The sequence below is a fragment of the Lipophrys pholis genome (assembly GCF_963383615.2).
Source record: "Lipophrys pholis genome assembly, chromosome: 15".
NCBI classification, from domain to species: domain Eukaryota; kingdom Metazoa; phylum Chordata; class Actinopteri; order Blenniiformes; family Blenniidae; genus Lipophrys; species Lipophrys pholis.
Genome location: NC_137642.1, coordinates 1,380,146 through 1,403,927, shown reverse-complemented (window position 1 = coordinate 1,403,927; position 23,782 = coordinate 1,380,146). Strand labels below are relative to the sequence as shown.

The following is a 23,782-nucleotide window of genomic DNA, read 5'->3' as shown; positions in this document are numbered from 1 at the left end:
AGAAATGAGTGTGTTTTCTGTGGTTTTTGAGTGGTCTCTGGCAGTGGGCGCTTTTATTTGTGCAGATATTGACAGGATGTTCGCACTGGAACGAGCTGCTTGTCTGCAGAGGAATAACGTGTGTTTGAAGCACGTTCAACTCTCTATATTTGTAAGATTACAGTTTAAACCTTAACTTTTACTCAATTCGAAATAACCCTTTCATCGCTGCTTTGCACACTGTTAATCGCCCTTTTCCAGGATTCTGCTTTTGTGACAATGAGCTGGTGAGTTTTCCTGAGTGGAACTTCCTTTGTGGAGTCTGCGGATGGTTTCTGTGCTCCATTGAGGAGATTATCGCCTCATGGAAAGTTAGTTTTGTGTATGTGGAGGAATCTTTAACCTGAGTTTTAGATATGTGTCAGTTCCACATGGAACTGACGCAAACTCACTCTTTAGTAATACACAATTTTAGAAAATATGGATTTGAATCACAGGCTTCTGACATGAAAACTCAGAAATCTGACTAGTTGAAATGCCTGAAAATAATCTGAAGTGACACTTCCTGTGGTTAGAAAATACAGTCACATTAATTTTAAAGAAGCGTGGGAACATAGACTTGTAGGAGTAGAATCGGATTCGAGCTGGAAAATCAAATACTAGTAGATATAAGCACCTTGAAGTGTAGCCAGAGAATCACACACAGCTGTAGATATTTGGAAATAGATAAGAGTAGGCTTACAGCTATGTAGAGCCCTCACTGACCCTGGCGCTGATGCATCAGTATGGCTGCCATCTTGGATGAGGACCCACTTCTCCTCCTGTACATTCACTTCACAATGAAAATGGTATGAAGTTGGTGAAATTACTTTTACCTGGTTTAGTTTGTTACATGAAATTGTTATTTTCAGATAGAAGACGCACGCATGCTTTACAGGAAAGATACACATGACTGATTTTGATGTTTGTTTACTATGACTCTGCCAGCGTGCAGGAAGAAAGCCGGAGTGTGTCCCCTCGTTGCCCCAAACCTGACGAGTCTGAAGAGCCGCTGGGCACCACCATGGAGACTGGAGCCGACAATGGTCTGTTCAGCTCCCATCTGTAGCCTCATACGTCCACATGAAATATTAGTGAGGAGTTTTAGGCTCCGTGTCAAACTTCAGATGAACACTGTGATTCTTTTGAAGATGTGCTGAAAGCTGAAGGCTCGTCTGATATGGTCATCACCAAGGAAATGGAGGAAGAGGAGAAGCAGCTGATGGAGGAGGGGGAGAGGAAGGAGAAAGAGATGATGGATAAGGTGTGTGTGTGTGTGTGTGTGTGTGTGTGTGTGTGTGTGTGTGTGTGTGTGTGTGTGTGTGTGTGTGTGTGTGTGTGTGTGTGTGTGTGTGTGTGTGTGTGTGTGTGTGTGTGTGTGTGTGTGTGTGTGTGTGTGTGTGTGTGTGTGTGTGTGTGTGTGTGTGTGTGTGTGTGTGTGTGTGTGTGTTCAACCCTGCACTGTATTTATTAAAAGATCACATTTTAAAACCAGTTTATTCAGAAAACTTTCAAAGGGTTCAGTTGTATAGACATAATAAAAGTGATCAATCGCATCAGCAGCTTTTCAGTAAAATGTGAGATTGATTCAAACTACATGGTGACATTTATTTATTTCTTTATTAAAAATGAACTGGAACCAGGCTCGGGAGACCTGGGAGAGGGACTCTCACGACATGCGCTTCAAGAGGCTGCAGCATCTGCTCCAGAAGAGCAACATCTACTCAAAGTTCCTGCTGACCAAGATGGAGCAGCAGCAGAATGAGGTTGGTTTGTCCGTCCCGTCCCGTCCTCTCCCGTCCTGTCAAATCACTCCTGACGATGTGTGTCAACACTTTTAGGAAAAACTCAGGAAGGACAAACTTGATAAGAAGATCAAGAAGGTGAACATGTTCTCCTGGATAAAGAATCATAGCTCACCTTTAAAGTCCTCAAGCTGTCTGAACTGGTGTTCTTTCTTTTCAGACGCAAAACCCCAAGAGTCCAGAGCTTGAGAAAGGTGAACTGAAACACACACGCGTGCGCGCACACATATTATTCTCAGTTTTATTTCACTCTAAACTTGTACAATGGAATGGATGTCTGGAGTTTGTTTCTAAATTCAGCTGTGACCTGAATGAAACAGAACATATTTATAATGAGCTTAATTTATTAAATATCTGTTGATCCTCACAAAGTTACTGCCTCACACTCCCTCAAAACACTTGCTCACTGTACGAATCTGCAGGGAAAAAGAAGAGGAGGAGGGAGGACGAATTTAAAATAGCCGATGTTATGTCAAAGGAAGTAAGTCCCAGATCATTTTAATGTCTTTTACTATTTAATCTTGTCGGAGCCATTTGTTCACTTTGGTCCTGTCTGATTTCTGTCTCCCAGGAAATCATATCGCATGCTAAGAAGGCCAAAGTGGATGTAGAGGTGAGGATTTCCCTGTTTTTGGCTGCATGTTTTGGTTTGTTTGGCACCTTTTATTCAGATAGAATTTAAAGATATGATCTGATTTACAGGAGGGGCATTACTTGTTGATAAAACCAGTGTGTGTGTCCCTCTGGTAAATAATTATGAGATGTGTGGACACAAAATAATGAATGCAATTTTTAGGAGGAGGTTCCAGTGAACAAGAAACTGCAGGCCGAGGATATCGAGAAGATGAGTGACTCAAACCAGGACATCAAGAACCGGCTGTCGGAGACGGTGCGGGACAATGCCAAACAGCTGCTGCATCCTTCCAGGACGGTGGACGGACAGCCGGTCCCTGCTCAGCAGCCGCTGCACTTCACCGGTGGGGTGATGAGGTGGTACCAGATCGAAGGCATTGAGTGGCTCAGGGTGAGCATCTTCATTCAGCTCAGTCCTGACTGAGACCAACAGCTCAGGGAAAACCTGGACAAGAAACAAATAGTCAGGATTCTTTTAGCAAAGATATTTTTATCCAAGAGTGGGTTTAGTGGGTCACATCCCGTAGACGTCCATGTTTTGTCCTCCTGTCTTAAAGCAAATCCAGACGCGGGGAGAAGTGTAGGTTGGATGTGATTTTGTTGGAGTCTAATGAGGAGCTGTTTGGTGTTTCCTCAGATGTTGTGGGAGAACGGGATCAATGGGATCCTGGCTGATGAGATGGGCCTGGGAAAGACCATCCAGTGCATCGCTCACATTGCCATGATGATCGAGAAGAAAGTGACCGGACCCTTCCTGGTGGTGGCCCCTCTCTCCACTCTGCCCAACTGGATGAAGGAGTTCCAGCGCTTCGCTCCTGAGGTGAGTGGCTGAGCTGTGGAGGGACACAACATCTCACCTGAACTCCGGAAGAGACCACAAATGTTTTATCTTCGATACTGTCTGCCGAGGACTCGTCACTGTTGGATGAATATGAGGTACATGAAGAAAATGAGTAAAGTTTGAGGTGGAGACATCTTTTCCAGTGAGGCTGTGGTTTGGTCCAGGCAGTGTTCAGGTTCCTGAAGCCACAGAAAATGTGTGTGTGTGTGTGTGTGTGTGTGGAGGATCGGGGAACAAACCTATATTGGCAGTTTGGAGTTTCCAAAAATGTATTTATTTGTAAGTTGCCATTTCAAAAGAATATTCAAAAAATTGACAAACTCGCTTAATTCACTCCCAGCATCACAGCCAGCTAACACTGAGCCTCACCCTCTGCCCTCTGGCTCTACACAGAATGAGGCCCTCTTTAAAGGAGTCATATTATCCAGCTTTTCAACACTTTCACGTGGGTTTCCTTGTTCCAAAAATGTTGTATTCAAAGTTTATTGCCCCATATCCAACTTTTCCTTGATTTTCATTCATTTGAATATTGGATCATATGAGCTGCATTCAGAATCTGCTGAGTCGTGGTGGATTTTGCTCCGGGTGAAGTAGGCAGCTGCCCAAACAGTGGCTCACCGTGCACCCGCTCAGATAGTCTTGTGACTCCGCCCCCTGTCTGCGCAGACAGCTGTCAGCTCGTGCAGTTAAAACCAGACCAATATGGCTGCTCGGACACAAACTTTCTCTTTTAATACTGAAACAGTTCAGAGAAATTGATTTCTGAAAAAAAATATGCTGTGCAGTTGAAAAGTTAAAACACCGCTTGGTAGCTGACCGCTTCGAGTGATGCATTCAGGTGCATCACGTAAGTCCGTACTCCGACATGTTAACGAGCTGCGGCGCTCTACAGTAGCAAAGTTACAAGCTAAATATGATTAGATTATGACTGATGCAGACTGGAACACGCATGCGCTGCACATGGCAGTGCCGAAGTTCTGGAGGCTTGGGGAGGGGGGTTTTAGTGAACAGATCCGCCACTGCTCCTGTGTCTGTGTGAGCTGGACGGGCTCCGCCCACACATGCAAGAAGGGAGTGTCACTTTCTCAGTCTGTGTATCACCTTGAGTTGAAAGAAACTTGTTTTCCAGGTGTCGGTGCTGCTCTACCATGGTCCTCAGACAGAGCGGGCCAAGGTCCTGCAGCAGATCTACAAACCTCAGGGGCCCCTCAACATGTGTCCAGTGGTGCTCACCTCCTTCGAAATCTCCATGATCGATCGGAAGTTCCTCCAGGTATCGCTTGTGTAGTAACCACAATAAAGTTAACGACAATCCAATTATTTAGTCGCTTTGTAATCAATCTCATGTTGGTGTGATAAACAAAAAGTCTGCATTTGATTCTGTCTGGTTTTGTCAGTTGCATGAATGAATAAAGGAACATTGAGCAGAATTCATCTATTCCTGCAGCGCTACCAGTGGAAGTACCTGATCGTGGATGAAGGCCACAGAATTAAAAACCTGAACTGTCGACTAGTCCGTGAGCTGAAGATGCTTCCCACTGACAACAAGCTGCTGCTGACCGGCACGCCGCTGCAGAACAACCTGGCCGAGCTCTGGTCCCTGCTCAACTTCCTCCTGCCCGAGGTCTTCGATGACCTCAAGAGGTGCGTCTGACAAGGTTTTTAGTCTGAAAGCTCTAAAACGGCGAAATATCATAACAGAAGGTCAGCTCTTCTAAAATGTTAGAAAGGCAGCATATCTAAAGGAGAAGATGGCAAATTTCCTATTTTACAAGTTTAATCTTTAGAAGACAACACAGATTGAACTTGTTTTCTGTCATCGGTAAATTCAGCAGATTTTTCGTGTTTGTCCCTCAATTTCTTCATTATCTGTGTTAATTTCATATTGCATGTAATGCTGGGACTGAGACGGAGCAGGTTCTTTAGAACAGTCTGACATACTTCCTGTCCTCAGCAACCACTGGCAGATGGGATTGTGAAGCCGGAGCAGAAAGCAGAGCTGCACCGGCTCTCTGCTGGCTGCAGATTCCTGCTGTGTTAGAGCAGACATGATCCATCATTCAGTAACGTCTGGAGTCTCTCCACTGCAGCACAGCGACTTTGTAAAGAAGTGTAAAGTCTTTGCTTTGACTTAGGAATTCACTGATTAAGTTGAGTGTTGACATCCCAATACGATTTGAGGTGAATATTTTGGAATAGCGCTCTTTCTCTTTCTGGACCCAGTTTCAAGCAGACACAACAGTTTGTGTATCTTCATTTTCAAAAGTGAAGCGGTTTGATCTTTATGCCTCTGACTTCTGTCCTGTGAAGTGATCTGTTGTAGAACGGGAGGACTGCCCGAGATTGGTCAGTGTGGACATGCAGAGCCTCAACGCACAGCCTGGAAACCTGCTGTCCAATTCAGCCTGTTGTGATGTGTGAACTGCCTGTTGATGTGAGGAAGCCTTAACATGCATCATTAATGAAGTTTGTTTGTGTCCTGCAATGTTTGCTGCACAGCTTTGAGTTGTGGTTTGACATCGATTCATTGGGTGAGACTGAGAGTGTGGTGGTGGCTGAACGGGAGCAGAACATCCTCGGCATGCTGCACCAGGTCAGCCCTCCACACAGTGCGGACGCCTGGAACCAGGCACTTCACAGACATGCAGACCTCGACTGAGTCTCCATGAAAACCTCCTCATATGTTTGTTTTAGATTCTGACCCCGTTCCTGCTCAGGAGGCTGAAGTCGGACGTGACGCTGGAAGTTCCTCCAAAGAAGGAGATCATCGTCTATGCTCCTCTGACAGCCAAGCAGGAAGCCTTCTACACTGCTGTGGTCAACAACACCATCACTAAGATGTTGGGCCAGGAGAAGGTAACGCTGTGCTTCAGCGTTCAGATCCTGGGCTCAGCGTTCAGATCCTGGGCTCAGCGTTCAGATCCTGGGCTCAGCGTTCAGATCCTGGGCTCAGCATTCAGATCCTTAGCCATGTCCTGTTAATTTGTGTGTAGACGGAGGAGACTGTGGCGCTGTCTTCCAGTGGCAGGCCAAAGCGCCACAGTCGAAAGACGGTGAACTACAGTGAGACGGACAAAGACACGCCGTACAACCTGGAGAAGTACCTGGAGAGAGTTCGTAAAGAACAAGATCAGAGGTCAGCGCTGCGTCTCACACACACTCCCCTGTCTCTCTGTTCTTTCACTTGTTATTTAATGAACATTGAGATCAGCTGGTTCTCCCCTGATTGCACGTCTTATCTTCCTGCTTCTGTGCATAGGAAAGACTTCTGCATTCAATTTTTATCAGCTGTTATATTCCATTGTTTAAATGCGACACGCGGTTATTTGAATAATGTCTAATGAAGTGGCCTCCTCCCTCCACACTGGGGGGGCTTTTCCACCGGAAAGAACCAGGTTCTAGTTCTGATCCAGGGCCAGACTTTGCACCAGTTCTTTGTCTTTCCACTGCCAAAGCCCCGGCCACACAGGGGCTAAACTGCTGCTACGCTGGCCCCACTTGGTTGCTGGGCCAGAGTGGAGCCTGACACGTCATCAGCTGGGGTGGAGTTATCGCTACCTACGATGCAGAAGAGACGCTGAATCAGCTTTCTGAAACACGGAGCCCTGGAGTGGTTATAGAGAAAAAATAATAACGTGTGGAAACGAGATAAGTTAATGCGAGGGAAGGAGAGCATTTAAAGGGCGATGGTGGTTCTAATTGAACTGTTGTGCTGCAGAGCGCCTGCTGTCACACAAAGTCAGCTGCATTGGATATATAATTTAGAAGCAGTTTTCCATTTTCGTTTTTTTTCACGCTTTTCATCGGGAGCAGAACATCACTTCCAGGGGCCTCTTTTATAAGACTCAACTTTATTTATAGAGCACTTTAAAAACAACACCGTTGGCCAAAGTGCTGTACAAACAAATTATAAAATAAATATATATATATAAAATTAAATAACAGAATACAAGCAATGTAGAACAATAAAAACAATATAAAGCAATAAAAATAACTAAAACCAAATAGAAAAATAAAAGTCAGCCTCTCAGACTGAGTTAAAAGCCAAAGAGAAAAAGTGTGTTTTCAGAGAGGTTTTAAAAACAGGAAGTGAGTCGGCCTGTTTGATGTGTAGAGGAAAGTCGTTCCACAATTTTGGGGCTCCGACTGAAAAGGCAGGATCACCTCTCTGCTTCCTCTTGGTCTGAGGGACAAACAGCAATGACTGATCTGAGAGAGCGAGGGAGTGTACGGCCGGAGCAGGTCGGACAAATACTGTGGGGCGAGGCCATGAAGGCATTTAAAAACAAATAAAAGCATTTTAAAATGAATCCTAAGAAGAACAGGGAGCCAGTGAACCGATGTTAAAACTGGTGTGATGTGCTGGTGTTTTCTGGCTCCTGTTAAAAGTTAAGCAGCGACATTCTGGATCACCTGAAGACGTGAGAGTGAAGACTGGCTGAGCCCAACGTAAAGTGCATAGCTGTAATCTAACCGAGTGGTGATAAAAGCAGGGATTAAAATCTCAAAGTGATGCAATGACAGAAAAGGTTTCACTTTGGCTCGTTGTCTCAACTGACCACTGATTTAATTTGTAGATGTAATTTAAGATCCGAGTCCAGTCTGACACCGAGGTTTTTAGCCGAGTGCATTAAGTGTTGCCTTAGAGGACCCAGATCAGCATGAACCTTGGTGGAACCACTGGGCCCAAACAACATGACCTCATCCTGAACTTTTTACATTTAAACAATGAAAAGACCAACCAGGCCTTGAGTTCAACAACGCAGTCAAGGAGCGGTTTCACGGAAAAAGCGTTATCTTGATTAAGAAGAAAATAAATTTGGCTGTCGTCAGCATAAAAATGAAAAGCGATGCTATGTTTCCGGAGAATCGATCCAAGAGGAAGTAGGTAGAGGGAAAACAGAAGAGGGCCAAGTATAGAGCCTTGAGGCACTCCACATGGAAGAGGTGCTGCAGAGGACTCTACGGTTCCAACACGGACACAGAAACTTCTATCTGCTAAATATGACCTCAACCAGTTTAAAGCACTGCCCCTTATGCCCACCAAGCTCTCCAGACGAGACAGGAGGGTCTGATGGTCCACTGTGTCCAAGGCAGCGGTAAGGTCCAACAGAACCACAGCAACATAGCAACCAGAGTCTGTAGCCAGGAAGAGATCATTAAAAACCTTCAGCAGTGCCGACTCAGAGCTGTGAAGGGTTTTAAACCCAGACTGAAACACCTCCGCAATGTTGTGCTCATCCAAGAATGACTTTAACTGACCATAAACAATTTTCTCCAAAACCTTAGAAAGGAAAGGAAGCTGAGAGATAGGCCTGAAATTTGCGAGCACAGACAGGTCTGAGGTAAGGTGCAGGCTTTTTAATCAAAGGTGTCACCACTGCAGGCTTAAAACTCACAGGTTCACTCCCATTTACCAAACTGATGTTTAAAATGTTGAGGACAAACAGTGCCAAGGTGTGAAGAAGCTGTTTAAAAAGACGAGGTGGAACTGGATCATTGGGGATCCAGCAGGCTTCATGTGGCCAATGATCTCTGTTAGATAAGGCTGGCTGACCGGCTCACACTGCTCTAACTCAGCAGAGCATGAGACAGAGGTAGAGGGGTCATAAGCAGGACTGCTAATGAGGGCCATAATGTTCACAACCTTGTCAGTGAAATAGCTCTGGAAGCTCTCAAACACCTCTGAGGAGCTCTCTGGAAGCTCTCTCACCTCTCAGGAGCTCTCTAGAATCTCTCACCTCTAAGGAGCTCTCTGGAAGCTCCCACACCTCTGAGGAGTTCTCCCAACAGGCTGGTTGTGGAGCATTAAGAACCGAGTTTACAGTTTTAAATAAAACACGAGGATTGTGACAGTTGGAAACAATAATATCAAACAAATATTTGGTTTTAGCAGTTTTCACAGTTCTCTGATAAGAACGCCAGCTGTTCCTCAACATCTGGAAGGACACCTGTAACTTATCCTTCTTCCACTTATGCTCGGCTCTCCTGCAACCCTTTCGCAAACAATAAAAACTTGCGTAGGATTCCTACTAATGTACGTGTGTCCAAAAATAATTCAGATCTATAAAACAGTGCGTACACACACCTGCAGGCACTTTCCTTTTATAGATCCAGTCCACCTGGAAGGGTCAGTTCAGTTCTACCATAAATGGTCAATGCAAAGTGCCTTGTCAATATTGTTGCACCTCATTCAGTCTGTTGATCGCCGGCATTTGAGGCTAAATCCTGGAAGAAAAGACGAAGAAAAGGAATTTTATGTAGAGAGAAATAGTGATGGAGGAAGTGGAGGTCAGCAGCTCGTTGCCACTGCTGGAAATACTTTGAGAGTCTGAGAGATCAGTGACTGTAGAGGTGGAGGAGAGGAGTCTGATCTGAAGGTGGAGGTCAGAGGAGAGGGACATTATGGGGGTCAGGCAGCACCCGAGTCGCTTTACACCAAAACAGCCTCATGGTAGTGACGCCACCGTGTGTCAGAGTGTCGTAGAGGAAGGAGACATTTTGGTGGAGACTGATAAAGTTCATTTTTTTCTGTTTATTAAATGTATAAATTAAATATTTGAACAGGGACTGTGAAAAGGTTCAGTGGACTTTGTGTTTTATCCTCAGTCACTAGAGGAGGTGGAGGAGGAGGGTGGAGGGGGAGGGTGGAGGAGGTCGACTGTCCCCAAGTGTCCAGAGCGCATGGCGGAGCAGAGCATCCACACTGAAGCTTTACTCACAACTGTCACAGCACTATTTATATACTGACTCTGAAATTAGACTGATTTTTACACACCTTGTCACAATTAATAATCAATCAGTTCTATCTGCTCTGTAGCATTAATAATCAATCAGTTCTATCCTCTGTAGCATTAATAATCAATCAGTTCTATCCTCTGTATCATTACTAATCAATCAGTTCTATCTGCTCTAGCATTAATAATCAATCAGTTCTAGCTGCTCTATAGCATTAATAATCAATCAGTTCTATCCTCTGTATCATTAATAATCAATCAGTTCTATCCTCTGTATCATTAATAATCAATCAGTTCTATCTGCTCTGTAGCATTAATAATCAATCAGTTCTATCCTCTGTATCAATAATAATCAATCAGTTCTATCCTCTGTATCATTAATAATCAATCAGTTCTATCTGCTCTGTAGCATTAATAATCAATCAGTTCTATCCTCTGTAGCATTAATAATCAATCAGTTCTATCTGCTCTGTAGCAATAATAATAAATCAGTTCTATCCTCTGTATCATTAATAATCAATCAGTTCTATCTGCTCTGTAGCATTAATAATCAATCAATTTTATCTGCTCTGTATCATTAATAATCAATCAGTTTTAGCTGCTCTATAGCATTAATAATCAACCAGTTCTATCCTCTATCATTAATAATCAATCAGTTCTATCTGCTCTGTAGCATTAATAATCAATCAGTTCTAACTGCTCTGTAGCATTAATAATCAATCAGTTCTATCTGCTCTGTAGCATTAATAATCAATCAGTTCTATCCTCTATCATTAATAATCAATCAGTTCTATCTGCTCTGTAGCATTAATAATCAATCAGTTCTATCCTCTGTATCATTAATAATCAATCAGTTCTATCTGCTCTGTAGCATTAATAATCAATCAATTCTATCTGCTCTGTATCAATAATCAATCAGTTCTATCTGCTCTAGCATTATTAATCAATCAGTTCTAGCTGCTCTATAGCATTACTAATCAATCAGTTCTATCCTCTGTATCATTAATAATCAATCAGTTCTATCTGCTCTGTAGCATTAATAATCAATCAGTTCTATCCTCTGTATCATTAATAATCAATCAGTTCTATCTGCTCTGTAGCATTAATAATCAATCAATTCTATCTGCTCTGTATCAATAATCAATCAGTTCTATCTGCTCTAGCATTATTAATCAATCAGTTCTAGCTGCTCTATAGCATTAATAATCAATCAGTTCTATCCTCTGTATCATTAATAATCAATCAGTTCTATCTGCTCTGTAGCATTAATAATCAATCAGTTCTATCCTCTGTATCATTAATAATCAGTTCTATCTGCTCTAGCATTAATAATCAATCAGTTCTATCCTCTGTATCATTAATAATCAATCAGTTCTATCTGCTCTGTATCATTAATAATCAATCAGTTCTAGCTGCTCTATGGCATTAATAATCAATCAGTTATATCCTCTGTATCATTAATAATCAATCAGTTCTATCTGCTCTGTATCATTAATAATCAATCAGTTCTAGCTGCTCTATAGCATTAATAATCAATCAGTTCTAGCTGCTCTATAGCATTAATAATCAATCAGTTATGTCCTCTGTATCATTAATAATCAATCAGTTCTATCCTCTGTATCATTAATAATCAATCAGTTCTATCTGCTCTAGCATTAATAATCAGTTCTATCCTCTGTATCATTAATAATCAATCAGTTCTATCTGCTCTGTAGCATTAATAATCAATCAGTTCTATCCTCTGTATCATTAATAATCAATCAGTTCTATCTGCTCTAGCATTAATAATCAATCAGTTATATCCTCTGTATCATTAATAATCAATCAGTTCTAGCTGCTCTATGGCATTAATAATCAATCAGTTATATCCTCTGTATCATTAATAATCAATCAGTTCTATCCTCTGTATCATTAATAATCAGTTCTAGCTGCTCTGTATCATTAATAATCAATCAGTTCTAGCTGCTCTGTAGCATTAATAATCAACCAGTTCTATCCTCTGTATCATTAATAATCAATCAGTTCTAGCTGCTCTATAGCATTAATAATCAATCAGTTCTATCCTCTGTATCATTAATAATCAATCAGTTCTATCTGCTCTCGTATTAATAATCAATCAGTTATATCCTCTGTATCATTAATAATCAATCAGTTCTATCTGCTCTGTATCATTAATAATCAATCAGTTCTAGCTGCTCTATAGCATTAATAATCAATCAGTTCTATCTGCTCTCGTATTAATAATCAATCAGTTATATCCTCTGTATCATTAATAATCAATCAGTTCTAGCTGCTCTATAGCATTAATAATCAATCAGTTCTATCCTCTGTATCATTAATAATCAATCAGTTCTATCTGCTCTATAGCATTAATAATCAATCAGTTCTATCTGCTCTGTAGCATTAATAATCAATCAGTTCTATCCTCTGTATCATTAGAAGATGAAAGTTTGACATATGAACATAGAGCTGCTGATTCAGCAGTAACGTTCCACTAAAGAACCATCTAGAACACGGCAGCTTGGCTGTTTATGATTACGTGGATCAATAAGTCTGATATTTGAAGATAATAAATGTATGAAATGAATCTGGCTGTAATTCTGGCTGCCAGGTTGCCCGTCTCCAAAATGTGCGTGTGCAAGTTTCAAAGTTGTCGTACCCGTACGAACATTCTCCCTGAAGTTTATTTTTATAGATCACAAACTTTGTGTGGGAAGTGGCGTACGGATCTTTCAGGACCCGTTTTGTGCGTAAGCAGCCTTTATAAATGAGACCTCAGGTCTTGTTTGGTGTTATGACTGCAGGCTGAGGTTTGCATGAGGCAGCAGGGGGCGCTCCGCCATGAGACGACCCACCATTTTCTACCCACAGAACTTCTTTCTAATGAAGCCAGACTTTTGGTTCATCAGGAAATGAAAGTTTGGAGGTTTTAGCCATAAAATGAGCCTTTTAATGGCTTCATGTGAAAGAGAACTTTAATCAGTGTGTTTATGTAGGTTGCCATGGAAACGGCTGTAGAGCAGCGTTCTATCATTCTACACCTCCATTTCTCCATGTTGAAGCATTTGATTCAGACACGTCCAGAAATAAAGTGAAAGGAGCAGAAATTCCTAATGTAATGCCCAAATGTTGAAAAATAAGCCTCAAGCTCATTCACGTTGTTGTTGTTATTGTTATTATTATTTTTCTCTATGTCCACTCTGGAGCTCCGAAATAAAACAAGACGGACGTGAAAAAACACCAATAGAGCGGCGAGGAGACTCAATGTTTTCAGCCGAGGTTCAGGCCAGACTAGATGGAGCGACCCAGACCAAACCACTGTTACAGTCCGTCTCCTGGTTCTTGCATGCGTGCTGCATTGGTGAAATATGTGACGTAGGACATTTTGGAGTGACACAATGACGTGCCTCTCACTGGCCTCGCTGACAATAGAAAAACAACTGGTTCTTTGGCGGTGCTCATTTAAGAACTGGCTCAGAACTAGAACCTGGTTCTTTCTGGTGGAAAAGCCCTTACTGTGGTACTCTGTCATGCTGTACTTTACAGGGGCAAGTTTATCTTGAAATTGAGATTACACTTGAATTTTTGACCAACAATTGTCCAGGGGACTGTCTCTGTCAGCCCTGCCGTCTCTCTTTCAGTCCTGCCGCCTGACTAATTGTTGTCTGTCCCCTGCAGTGCTCCTCCAGTCCTGGACATCCGGAGCCCGTTGGACGCTCAGATCACCCTCAAACTAAAGAACATCATCATGCTGCTGAAGAGATGCTGTAACCACCCCTACTTGGTGGAGTACCCCCTGGACCCGGCCACACAGGAGTTCAAGGTCACACACACACACACACACACACACACACACACACACACACACACACACACACACACACACACACACACACACACACACACACACTGCTGTCCTCTGTGGAAATGTGATGGTGGATGTTCTAGAAAAGCTGTCGTCCTGTGCTGTGTCCTCTGCAGATTGATGAGCAGCTGGTGAAGTGCTCAGGGAAGTTTCTTATACTGGACAGACTGCTGCCTGCGCTCAAGGACCGTGGACACAAGGTGAGACACGACCACAGGTAGAAAGGGGTCTCCTGCAGCTGCCTGATGGGAGGGAGAGCGGTGTCAGACGCTCGCCACCTCGATCACATGGACCAGAAATTCACTACTCACTAAAGGTTCAGGATATGTGGCCCTCGGGTGAAATTTATAGAAAACGTATAAAGTTCCTGCTACAGCGATATTATATCATCAAAGTAAAACATCACCAATGGTGATTTCCTCATGTCAGTGGAGGGTCTACTCTAACGGGAGCAAGTGTGCAGTTGTGTACTGGAGCTTGTATTTGGAGACTGGAGCCAATCTACCGAGCTGGTTGGCTTTATATAACTATAAAGAGTATCAGGCTCTTAAATAGGTTAAAAAGGCCAACAACCCCATCCAGGGAATTAGAGCCCCGGGACTCTCACAAGGCTGTAGAGTTGTAGGGATCAGGGTTGAGTCCAAGAGTAATTCTTTACAAATGTATTTCAAGAGGAGATGAACCAAAAAAGAAACATCTCATAAAATGTCTAATCTTGCTTGGAGTCGGCAGTCCACCCATGGCTGCAGCGGAGCCTCGTCTTCCACTGGCCACAATGCGTCTTTTGCCCGATTGGCCATCCACGGGGGAATAACCATCCCCAGACCACCCACCGGCCGCAGCGTGTCTCCTGCTGGGCGTTAGTCCTGGTAGCATAACCATCCTGGAAAGCCCACCACTCACCTCATAAGGCCGTCTTCCTCCCAGTGGCGTTTCTAGATGTAAATACTTGGTGGGGAAAGATTTTATTTCAGGTCTAGTGACACCACTGAATTCCAAAGTAAAGTGTGTGCATAACCTTTTAGCCACAACATTAGAACAACCATATAGGTGCTGATCCCTTAACAATATTGAGCCTTGGAAATAGCCGATTAAAAAAAAAAACCAACACATCATGGACGGTGTCAGAACCAGGTCATGTTTCTCAGACAGTAGCTCAGCCACTTGACCAACAGTAAACCTACAAGCCAATGAGATTCTTAAGAAGTCTTCCTCACTTCGTCACAGTTTACAACTACTTACTTTAATTTTATCTGCTAAAGTAAGAGTTTCAAACTCATAAATAATTGACCTAATTCATTTTTATTCTTAACTGTTTGTTAGCTTTAGCTGCTAACAAGATGGTATATTCCGGTTCTGTGAAGCTCCGCCTCAATCAGCACCAGCCAATCAGCTCTGAGCATCTAATGACGTTGTTAGTGGGGCTTCAGGCTTCAAGCCCCACGAGGCATCAAAATCACGTGAACTGAATAAATGGAGCAACAGCCTGAGCATGCGCACTTTCACTTTACTGCATCCATTACACACTGCATGGTGAGAGAGGGGCGAGCTACACTAATGCACCATCGGTGTGGATCAGGAGGAAACAACCTGAAACCCCAAGAGGAGACTAAGAACCAGGGAGGACAGTCCTCACACAGTAATTATGTGCTATACAAGAGGAAGTTTTATTCACAGACAAGAAAATATTGTAGATAATCTTAAAGTAATAATAGCATACTTTGCATGCAGTCCTTTCTGAAGACACCAGGTGGGGCTCAGTCCCACCTGCCCCTAATGACCAGTCGCCCCCGCTTCCTCCTCTCCCGTCCGTAGCACTTTTTCTGTGGCGAAGCCGTCCACACTTGAGCTCCGGTGTCTGCCTCACTGGATGAGCTTCTGTCTGCTGCCTCCATCCACTGAGCGCCTGCAGAGGACTCCTTCATGCCGCCAACATCGTTGGCAGTCATCGTTACTGCTTAAGTAAAATGAAATGTTGAATGTAGTTTCCATTGCTTTGTTAGAGGATCTAGAATGGGAGTGGGTGGGCATTCCTGGTCCTTAAGGGCTGCATTCCGACAGTTTCAGGCCACGTTTACACATACCTGGGTTTTTACAATAAAGGGATATTTCCTCTATGTTTACAAAGAAATCGTCCCTGACACAGACCCGCGTATAAACGTGGTTCAGAGCTGCTATGAGCAGCCAAACCTGTAGGGGGCAGTGTAACGAGTAGCATGAAACCATAATAGCCAACCAGAGTCATGGAAAAAACACAAAGTCACTAATTGTGACGTAAATATCCGCCTACCCCCCGTTTCGATGCAAACGGGGACACAGAGTTTATCTAGATCTCCACTGTGGCCGGAGTTTTCAGGAATCCTTGTTTGGTGAGTCGTAGCTGCGTTTATGTGTAAATGCAAGAAACACTGAGAAATACCACCGTTTTTTAAATACCCATGTACGTGGAAACCTGCCCTCAATGTGGCCTCAGTTTAACACACCTGATAGTAATGATTGGCTTGTTCTCAGCCTTTCTGCAGAGTTTCATCAGCCATTTATAAATTCAGGTGTATTGTTACTGGGGAGCATTGAAAGCAATGGCCGTCAAGGACTAGGAATGCCTCTCCTCAACTTGAGGGTCTAGAGCAGGGGCACCCCGCAACAATGTGGGGTCAGCTAAGCACCGATGGCGATGCTCACTTCACTGTGTTGACTTCACTGCCTTTTGACTTTTTATACTTCTTAACTTATTATATTCTTATCCTGTATATCTGTAGCTCAATTATTTCTTGTATATTGTATATTTTTAGTGTGTTGAATTCTTTTTTTAATGTGGGTGGGAAGAGACATGTGGGTGAGGGTTAAGGCTAACCCCGACATGTGGCAGAACGGCCATAAACATAAGTTTTATTGACGAACATGTAAGTGATTCATTGCAGTATGTGATGTATTTGATATTAAATTGCTCTCATAACCATTAATAGTTGTGGATGCACTGATAAAAACACAGCAATCCCAAGCACATTGACTACGTCCATTAACACAGTATGATAAAATGACTGGTACGGGTCAATGTCGGCACATTAGTCTCTTAACACCCCAAAAGTTACTGGAGCAAGTTTTCACAAAGCAAGAATGACACTTAATAAACCAACACATGGAACGAGGATAGAAAGAGCAACTTAAACATTGAGCATAATTTCATTCATTGCTCCTAACAAAACCACAACTACTCCTACTCGCATTTATACTGGTATAACTACTGCTTCTTATTAGTGCAGGCTGGGGATTGTACATAGACAAGAAGGTCATTCTTTTCCATAACAGAAGACAATCCTAAACTCTGTTGAGATACGAAAGACACAGAAAAAGAAACAATAAATGTGCGTTCACCTGCGTTGAGGAATAAACGTTCCGTCTCACATCTTTTCCGGCCCATGACTTTCGCTTTGCACCATTTCAAGATGGCGGCGGCCACGAACAAGGATCATTTTGAATTGACAATAAAGTTCCTTAGAAAAATGAAACTTGCAAAAATTAAACTAAGATGTGAAATGTTCATAAAGCACTTCTGCAGCTTTGATGTGAAACTAAGAGAAACATTTTGAATTGTCTTTGAGGCCATGATTAACACCTGTGTGTGTGTGTGTGTGTGTTTTTCTCACTCCAGGTGTTGATTTTCAGCCAGATGACCTCCATCTTGGACCTTCTGATGGATTACTGCTTCCTGAGGAGTTTCCAGTACAGTCGGCTTGACGGCAGCATGTCGTATGCGGACAGAGACCAGAATGTGAGTGTGAGGTGGAGACAGTGTGTCTCTCTCACTCACACACACACACACACACACTGCTGTGCTTACTGGGATTCTGTTTTCTCTCTCAGATGGCAAAGTTCTCCTCAGACCCCGAGGTGTTCATCTTCCTCCTGAGCACCAGAGCCGGGGGGCTCGGCATCAACCTGACGGCCGCTGACACCGTCATCATCTTCGACAGTGACTGGGTGGGTGCTCGAAGGAGCCGGGGGTGGCGGTACTGGGGTGGCCTGGAGCAGGCTGGTGGTGGACTCGGGGTGGACTCTCGGGAGGCGGGGGTCTCTGCTGTGCTGATGGTACTGTGTTTCTCTCAGAACCCCCAGGCAGACCTGCAGGCTCAGGACCGCTGTCACCGCATTGGACAGACCAAACCTGTGGTGGTCTACCGTCTGGTCACTGCCAACACCATTGACCAGAAGATCCTGGAGAGGGCCTCGGCCAAGAGGAAGCTGGAGCAGATGGTCATCCATAAGAGTGAGGGTCTGCAGTTGATGGATCCTCGTAGGCTATTTGGGCTTTTTCAACACCTTTTGGTTTCTTTCACAGACAAGTTCAAAGGTGGGAAGGCAGACCTGAACCAAGGCCGCAGCTGCATCGACCTGGATGAGCTGAAGGAGCTGCTGAAAGCCAGAGGAACAGAGAAGTAAGAAATCCTACTGGTAAATCGTAATGGATTCCACTTGAACTGCAATTCCAGTGTCAAATTACCTGCAGTTAGTGATGTCACCAGAGTGGGGCGGAGAACGGGTTTTATCCAAATATTTTGGAAACAGCTCATGAATTGTAGGTCTTGATGAGACGAACAATTAATTTTTTGTTTGATCTCTCTATGAGATTCCTACGAGCAGTGGTCGCCGTTTAAGTGTTTTTAGGTGGCCGTTGTAGTGTATGTAGGTGGTGCTGGAGAGCACATTTTGGCACTCTGGGGGTTAGTCTGTACCTTTTCTTATATTTTTATCCCGTGTTGATGAGCGTGCCAGATTTGCTGAGCTTTTGAGCATGTTTAAGGGTCAAATTTATTCTCCTTCAGCTAAATGGCGTAAAGGTGAGGCCTTTTTTGGGTGAAAATCTTACTTTGAAAGACAAATAGCAGACTTCCTGTTGAATTTAATCAGGGGTATCAGCGTGTGATTTTTAGGTCTTGATGAGACAAACAATTGAGTTTAGGTTTGATCTCCCTACGACATTCCTACTGGCCATGGTGCACGTATTACTGTTTCTAGGTGGCACTAGAGAGCACATTTTGGCACTGTCGGGGTTAATTTTTACATTTCCCGAATTCTTTAGCCAGTCTTCATGAGCGTATCAAATTTGAGTCAACATTTTTGCGTGTTTAGTGGGTCAAATTTGGCCTCAAAGCCTCTGAAAGAAAAAACAATAAGAAGAAACGGAGGAGATACAATCAGTCTCATGAGTCCTCTTCATTATGGTCCTCTGATAGATCCAAACGTTCCACATAGGTGATAAATGGCCTCCATATAGATTCAAACTAGTCATTTTTTTCCTTTCAGGAGATGTAATCCGTTCCAGTGGTAGAATTGACAACATCTGTTTAGCCCTTTGTCCATTATTTGGAGCCCTCCAGCTTTAGCAGTTCAGTGCAGTCAGACGTTTGGCTTGTAGTATACCCGTCAATAAGCTGATTTAGTATATTTAGTATATTTGGGATACATTTTTAAAATTTAAAAAGCAGGTTCCTAAGTTAAGCCTTTTGAGATAATATCTTTTAAAGTTTGAGTAACTGCATCCCAAAATGAATGAATTACTCTACATTCCCAAATGCAATGGAACGGTGTACCCATTTCTTCATTACACTTCCTACAAGTATCTGGGATGTCAGGGTTGTACTTATTCAATTTAACTGGAGTGATGTAAACTCCCATCAACCATTTATATTGTAGGGTCCTTAACCTTGAGTTAATAGTTTGGCATTCTGTTTGGATAAAAGCCCCAAAACATTCTTCAAGAGACAGATTTTTCTCCAGGTCCTTTCTCCATGCCTCCAGTTTAATAGTTGAGTTCTCTGAAGAGTTTGGCACCAGTAAATTTTCCTTTTTTTTTCAAACTGTCTTCAGTGATTAAGACCTCTAATTTACATTTAAGTGGTTTTAAAAGATTGTTTTGTTTTTTCCTAATAAAGTTCCTAAATTGAAAATATTTGAAAAAGTACTTCCTATGTATGCTATATTTATGTTGAAACATTGCAAATGACATCACATCATCTGAACCTGCATTATATAAATCCTGAATCTGCTCTGCCTGGTTTAAATTCTTGGTTTGCCCATATCGGGCTCCGCTGCGAGAGAGTAACTGGTTCTTTCATAAACTTTTTAACATTGTACCACACTTTAACCATGTTCTTAACAATTGGATTCCTAGTTTTCTTAAGTAAGTGCGCTTCTGAGTCAGGGAAGGGGTTTAAGAGCTTATTTCCATTTCTGTCCACTGGGGGGGCCTCCTTCCTATTGAAATAATACCTTATGGACCTGAGCTAGGGACAACCTTATCCTAGCTTTTTGGTTTTTCCATATGAGTATCAGCGTTTTAATCTTCTAGAACCAATCAGTTGGGGGAGGTACAGGAATATTTTGAAAGGTGTACAGCAATTTCGGAAGCAGAATTTCGAAATTTATGTTCATTTTGGAAATATTGATTCAGCCTATCAGACATGGGAAGAAGCATCCGTCTGTTAATGTTATCAGTTATTTCATTAATTATAGATTCATAGTTATTTTGAACTCTGAGATCCAAACTTGGAAGTATTTGAATTCCTAAATAAGTGAACTTGTCGAGTGAATCAAACTGTGAAGTAGCTACAGGAGGTTTATCTCTTTCTTGTCCAGCAGGAGAATAGATGATTAAGATCTGTTTACTGAATAACCTGAGCTATGACCAAACTCATCGATTAGTTGTAGCAAGGCAGGCATAGACTTGCCTAAGTAAGAGAGAAATAATATTATGTCATCTGCGCATAATGAGTCTGTTCTACTTCGATCAACTACAATTCCAGATATATCTGTATGTGCATGTATATCCATGGCTCGTGGTTCCAATGTTGGAGTGAACAGCAGGGGTGACGGGGCAGCCCTGCCTACCACCACGGATTATTTAAATTGGAGGAGACACATTTTCATTGGTCAATATTTCTGCCGTGAGATTTATATTAGGTAACTGAACCCATTTACGGAATGTTTCTCCATAACCAAATCGCGACAAAACCTTGAAACGGTAAGGCCACTCAACTCTATCAAATGCCTTCTCAGCATCAAGAGAGAGGAGCGCCCCATCTGCAGCGCCATCATAGCCATGAATAGTGTTAAGCACCCTACGTACATTGTGCAGACCTTGGCAAGCCAAATTAAAACCATTTTGATCTCTATAGACGACTGATGGAAGGGAGCCCTTTAAATGCATTGCCAGCAATTTTCCGACCTAAGATCCTTATGGGAATATATAATACTACAGGGAGAGTGGTCTGATATTGTTATACTGTCGTAAGAACAGTCAATTATATTGGATAATAACTGCTGAAATCAGAAAGTAATCTATGCTAGAGTCTGAGTTAAAAGTTTTAGAATGGCATGTTTTGTTAACTGTTGATTGAAATGTTGGTGCTCCACTGCCCCCTGGTGGTCCAATGAGGTGCAGACGCGCTCTCGTAATGGGACAGGAGGAGATTCAGCAGTAGCTGGACGCTGCTGCTCAGAATGATAAAGTTTTCCAAGCTGTGTCACAGAGAACAGAGGCTCACCACTTTACTTGGATGGCCGCAACAATAGTTGTTCTGCGTTGGTCCGAACACCATTACTGTTGCAAAATGATGTCGCATACCTGCATTGTTGGACATCGTTCACAACCCCGCCTACACTTTAACCGTACTCTCTGTGGTGGAACCACACAACAGAGTGGGGTCTGGGTGCACTTTGCCTTACCGTCCCGATGCTGCATATACTGCGCAGTAGAACCGCAGCTTTATTATAGCGGTTATCCACTGCAAAATATATTACACTGTTAATCAGTCACCCATTCACACACCAATGGAAAGAGCTCAGTCCATCCACCACCAGCAGTTTCAGGTTCAGGAAATTACTTCAGGACACTTGTGGACGGATGGAGAATCGAACCTTCAACCTTCCTTTTCGAGAGACAACTGCTCTACCAACCAAGCCACAGCTGCCATGTCTGATGTGTGTTACTGCTGTTTCCCACAGAGAGGTGAAAGCATGCCGAGGGAAGGTGATCAGTGACAAAGACCTGGAGGTACTTCTGGACCGCTCTGATTTACTGGGTGAGTCCAGGCTAGGAGCTGCAGCAGTGATTCGTTCTCCTGGTCTCACTTCACCTGCATCATTTGTCTGAATGTTCTACAAAATGAAAGGCTGGCAGTTCGTTTGTAACACTTTGGATATTGAACTGCAGAGACAATGCTAATGCTAGATGCTAACCTCCACAGTCTCTTCAGGGACAATGCTAATGCTAGATGTTAACCTCCACAGTCCCTTCAGGGACAATGCTAATGCTAGATGTTAACCTCCACAGTCCCTTCAGGGACAATGCTAATGCTAGATGTTAACCTCCACAGTCCCTTCAGGGACAATGCTAATGCTAGATGTCACCCTCCACAGTCCCTGGAGGGACAATGCTAATGCTAGATGCCAACATCCACAGTCCTTTCAGGGACAATGCTAATGCTAGATGCTAATCTCCAGAGTCCCAGGAGGGACAATGCTACTGCTAGATGCTAACCTCCACAGTCCCTTCAGGGACAATGCTAATGCTAGATGTTAACCTACACAGTCCCTTCAGGGACAATGCTAATGCTAGATGCTAACCTCCAGAGTCCCTTCAGGGACAGTGCTAATGCTAGATGCTAACGTCCAGAAAACCTCCTGCAGGGAACAACGAGCCTCCAAATTCAGCAGATTTTAAAATGTGATCTTGTTGTTGAAGACTGAGATTAAAGGCTTCTAATGAACCTGAATACACACTTGATGTTTCAGGGAGAACGATGGATTTGTCAAGAGCGAAATTAGTCTTCAGGAACTTCTCTTGTCTGCACATCCCACAGATGATGATTTGATTGAATGTACTTTCCCCAGCAGACCACTTAAAATACATTTATTGAATGTGTTTTCAGTTTGTTATTAGAAGGTAAAACAGCTGCGGATATTAAATTGTTTGAAGTCCTGCTGCTCAGAGGTCAGGTCTTTCAAGAAGCCTAAACTGCTTCCACTCATAGTTTTCATTGTAGAATACTTTATCATGTTAGGCTGTTTCTTACAGGTACATTTCATTCACTTCTGAAAGTTTTATTGCCGACAGGTATTCAGTGTTTTTGTAAAAATGAATTGAAAAAAATGAGGCCTGTTATCTGGCACTGATTAAGGTTTTATTCCAGGAACACAGAATAAAGAAAACTTTACATTTCTGTTTTCCAACCAATAGTTTCCCTTGATGAGTTAAAGAAAAGTGTTTCAGTCTCCAAACATCAGAAGTCAGAAGACAAACTTGTCCTTGTGTGAATGAATCCTGAATTTAAAGGTTGCTCTTGGTTTCCGTTCTTGAATGTGCCGTGATGAACGGAAAGAGAAGAGCAGGTTTGTCTGTCTGGTGAGTATTTTGGAGGGATGAAGTGGTAACGTGTTTGTTGATCAGATCGGGGTGTGTGTGTTTTCAGATAAAGAAAAGAGCAGCACAAAGCAGGAGAAGGTGGGAGTCTTCAGAGTGATTGATGCCAAAGAGTCTGCCGACATCTCGCTGACCTGATTCCACCCATCAAACTGCTTCTTTCTGTCTTTCAGTCACATTTGTTCTGTTGTTAGTTAGTCTGTGTTGAAGTGCTGGGATGTTGGGATGATGGGGGGTGTTTTGTAGTTTTATGAAAGAAAGAGTGGAGCTGTTTCTCTCTCACTGCACAATGAATGGCGACTAACCTTTACAGGTGACTCTACCACATCTGAGGAACAGCTCACCATCACATGTCAAACACTTTCTTATGTCCATATTGCAATAAATACACTTTTATGTAAGTAAAGCATGTCTGCAGAAATTAAACTTGATCTGATCTCCTTAATCATCAACACACACCCA

General features: G+C 42.9%; 1 protein-coding gene across 6 annotated transcripts; it reads left to right on the top strand.

The window, feature by feature from the left end:
* Positions 1-78: 78 nt before the first annotated feature.
* hells (helicase, lymphoid specific) lies at positions 79-23,770 on the top strand. 6 transcript variants are annotated; one of them, XM_080481183.1, is made up of 24 exons: positions 89-151; positions 241-266; positions 967-1,064; positions 1,170-1,282; positions 1,662-1,784; positions 1,860-1,901; positions 1,984-2,017; positions 2,246-2,304; positions 2,395-2,436; positions 2,620-2,847; positions 3,094-3,276; positions 4,427-4,570; positions 4,745-4,941; positions 5,797-5,890; positions 5,992-6,153; positions 6,291-6,433; positions 13,713-13,857; positions 14,016-14,099; positions 17,552-17,671; positions 17,764-17,880; positions 18,007-18,166; positions 18,239-18,335; positions 21,904-21,980; positions 23,370-23,770. In XM_080481183.1, exons 2-24 carry the CDS (start codon positions 259-261, stop codon positions 23,456-23,458), a joined length of 2,559 nt encoding a protein of 852 aa, XP_080337309.1. In that variant the 5' UTR covers positions 89-151; positions 241-258; the 3' UTR covers positions 23,459-23,770. The 6 variants fall into 6 exon arrangements, with proteins under 6 accessions (XP_080337313.1, XP_080337311.1, XP_080337309.1 ...); XM_080481187.1 differs by lacking the exon at positions 241-266 and having other exon boundaries at positions 79-151; XM_080481186.1 differs by lacking the exons at positions 89-151; positions 241-266 and adding an exon at positions 764-827.
* The last annotated feature ends 12 nt before the right edge of the window (positions 23,771-23,782 follow it).

Excerpts from the sequence above, each read along its gene's own strand:
- hells (XM_080481182.1), top strand. Across the intron at positions 1,283-1,661 it reads AGAAAGAGATGATGGATAAG|GCTCGGGAGACCTGGGAGAG; the intron begins GTGTGTGTGTGT and ends AACTGGAACCAG. Across the intron at positions 1,902-1,983 it reads TTGATAAGAAGATCAAGAAG|ACGCAAAACCCCAAGAGTCC; the intron begins GTGAACATGTTC and ends CTTTCTTTTCAG.